General features: G+C 44.2%; 1 protein-coding gene across 1 annotated transcript in view; it reads left to right on the top strand.

The window, feature by feature from the left end:
- CFAP61 (cilia and flagella associated protein 61) overlaps nucleotides 1-1,539 on the top strand; it is a 389,757-nt gene that overhangs the window by 169,750 nt on the left and 218,468 nt on the right. The window contains exon 15 of the mRNA XM_006163629.2: nucleotides 777-854. Within this exon, the coding sequence (XP_006163691.1) occupies nucleotides 777-854 (78 nt within the window). The remainder of the gene's footprint in view (nucleotides 1-776; nucleotides 855-1,539) is intronic.

Genomic DNA, 1,539 nt, shown 5'->3' with positions numbered 1-1,539 from the left:
AACCACCTAAACAAAAGTTCTTTGGAATCTTTAGTCTATAGGGGTCCTAAGATAATAAAATTGAAGAAGTACTGATGCAGAACTAAAGAAAACGGATTCTGGGGGCCAGCAAGTAGCACAGTGGTTATGGTGCTGAATTCCCACATGGTCAGCTGCAGTCCTAGTCCTGGACCTGGCGGCTTGAAATTCACCCCTGCTGTGTATGTTGCATGCCCAAAATCCCAGGAGGAGAATGGAGAAGGAATTGTGGTGTGGGCATTGCCCCTGGGGGTGATTTCTCACTTTCCCTCTCATTGTCTCTTTCCTCTCCTGTAAAACCCTAAGAAAGAAAGAAAGAAAGAAAGAAAGAAAGAAAGAAAGAAAGAAAGAAAGAAAGAAAGAAAGAAAGGAGAGAGAGAGAAAGAAAGAAAGAAAGAAAAAGAAGAAGAAAGAAAAAAAAAAAAACAAGCAAGCACGCAGATTCTGAGTAAAAAGGCCTAGGGTTTGAGTCATAGATCCATCCCTTATTAGCTGGAGGTCTTCACTCTGCCTCCCAAGGGTTATTTTTTCATAAATCTAATATATATAATAATAATACGTACCTTAGAGGTAAATAGGAGTGGTTTAAGGATCGAATGAACACCGGAAGGGGAACATTTTAACTGACTACCTGGCACAAGGTAAGTGTTGATAGATGTTGGTTCTGTTGTGTGATCATGGTTAAAAACCATTGTTGACGATGAAAACATCGATAGCAACATTTTCAAGGCTTTTAAAGTATCTAATTATCTTTTCAGGATGGAACCCCACTGCTGGCGTTTGTGGCTGAAGTTGCAGAACAGATCGTTGGCATTGCGATGATCAGAAATGAAATGGTAAATTGTGAAACGGGTATCTATTTCCTTGACTGCCGCTTGTCATGTTATGAATTAGCGTACAGTGCTCTTTTTTTTTTGGAGAGGTTTAGACTATAGGGCGCGTGCGCTCGCCAGACAGACAGAGAGAGGCATAGAGACAGAAAGTGAGAAATCACCCCCGAGGGGGGATGGTCATGCCGCAATCCCTTCTCCTCCATTCTCCTCTCGGGATCTTGGGCACGCACGCACACGCACCCGGCGTGAGTTTAAGCCACTGGGTCTGGGACACGAACCACGGTCGACTACATGGGGGTCCAGCGACATAGCCATTACACCAACGGCTGGTCCCCCTTTTTTTTTAAAAAAAGAGAGATTTTTGTTACAGGTCACATGTGCTTGCCAGGAAGACAGAGATAGAAAGCAAAAATCTCCCCAGGGAGGATGGCCACACTATAGTCCCTTCTCCTCTATTATCTTTTCAGGATTTTGGGCACGCATGCACGTGCTCCTGGCGTGAGTTTCAAGTCTGGGACTCAAACCATGGTTGGCCATGTGGGGTCCAGTGACAACCATTACATCATCAGCTGGTCCCAACCTTTGTCTATCTTTTTTTTTTTTTTTTTTTGGGGGGGTTTTCGCTATAGGGCGCATGTGCTCGCCAGACAGACAGGGAGAGACATAGAGACAGAAAGCGAGAAATAAC

This window comes from Tupaia chinensis, unplaced genomic scaffold, assembly GCF_000334495.1.
Source record: "Tupaia chinensis unplaced genomic scaffold, TupChi_1.0 Scaffold142716_1, whole genome shotgun sequence".
In the NCBI taxonomy this organism is placed as follows: Eukaryota; Metazoa; Chordata; class Mammalia; order Scandentia; family Tupaiidae; genus Tupaia; species Tupaia belangeri.
The sequence above is the reverse complement of the archived record's forward strand: the minus strand, read 5'-3'. Positions and strand labels throughout refer to the sequence as shown.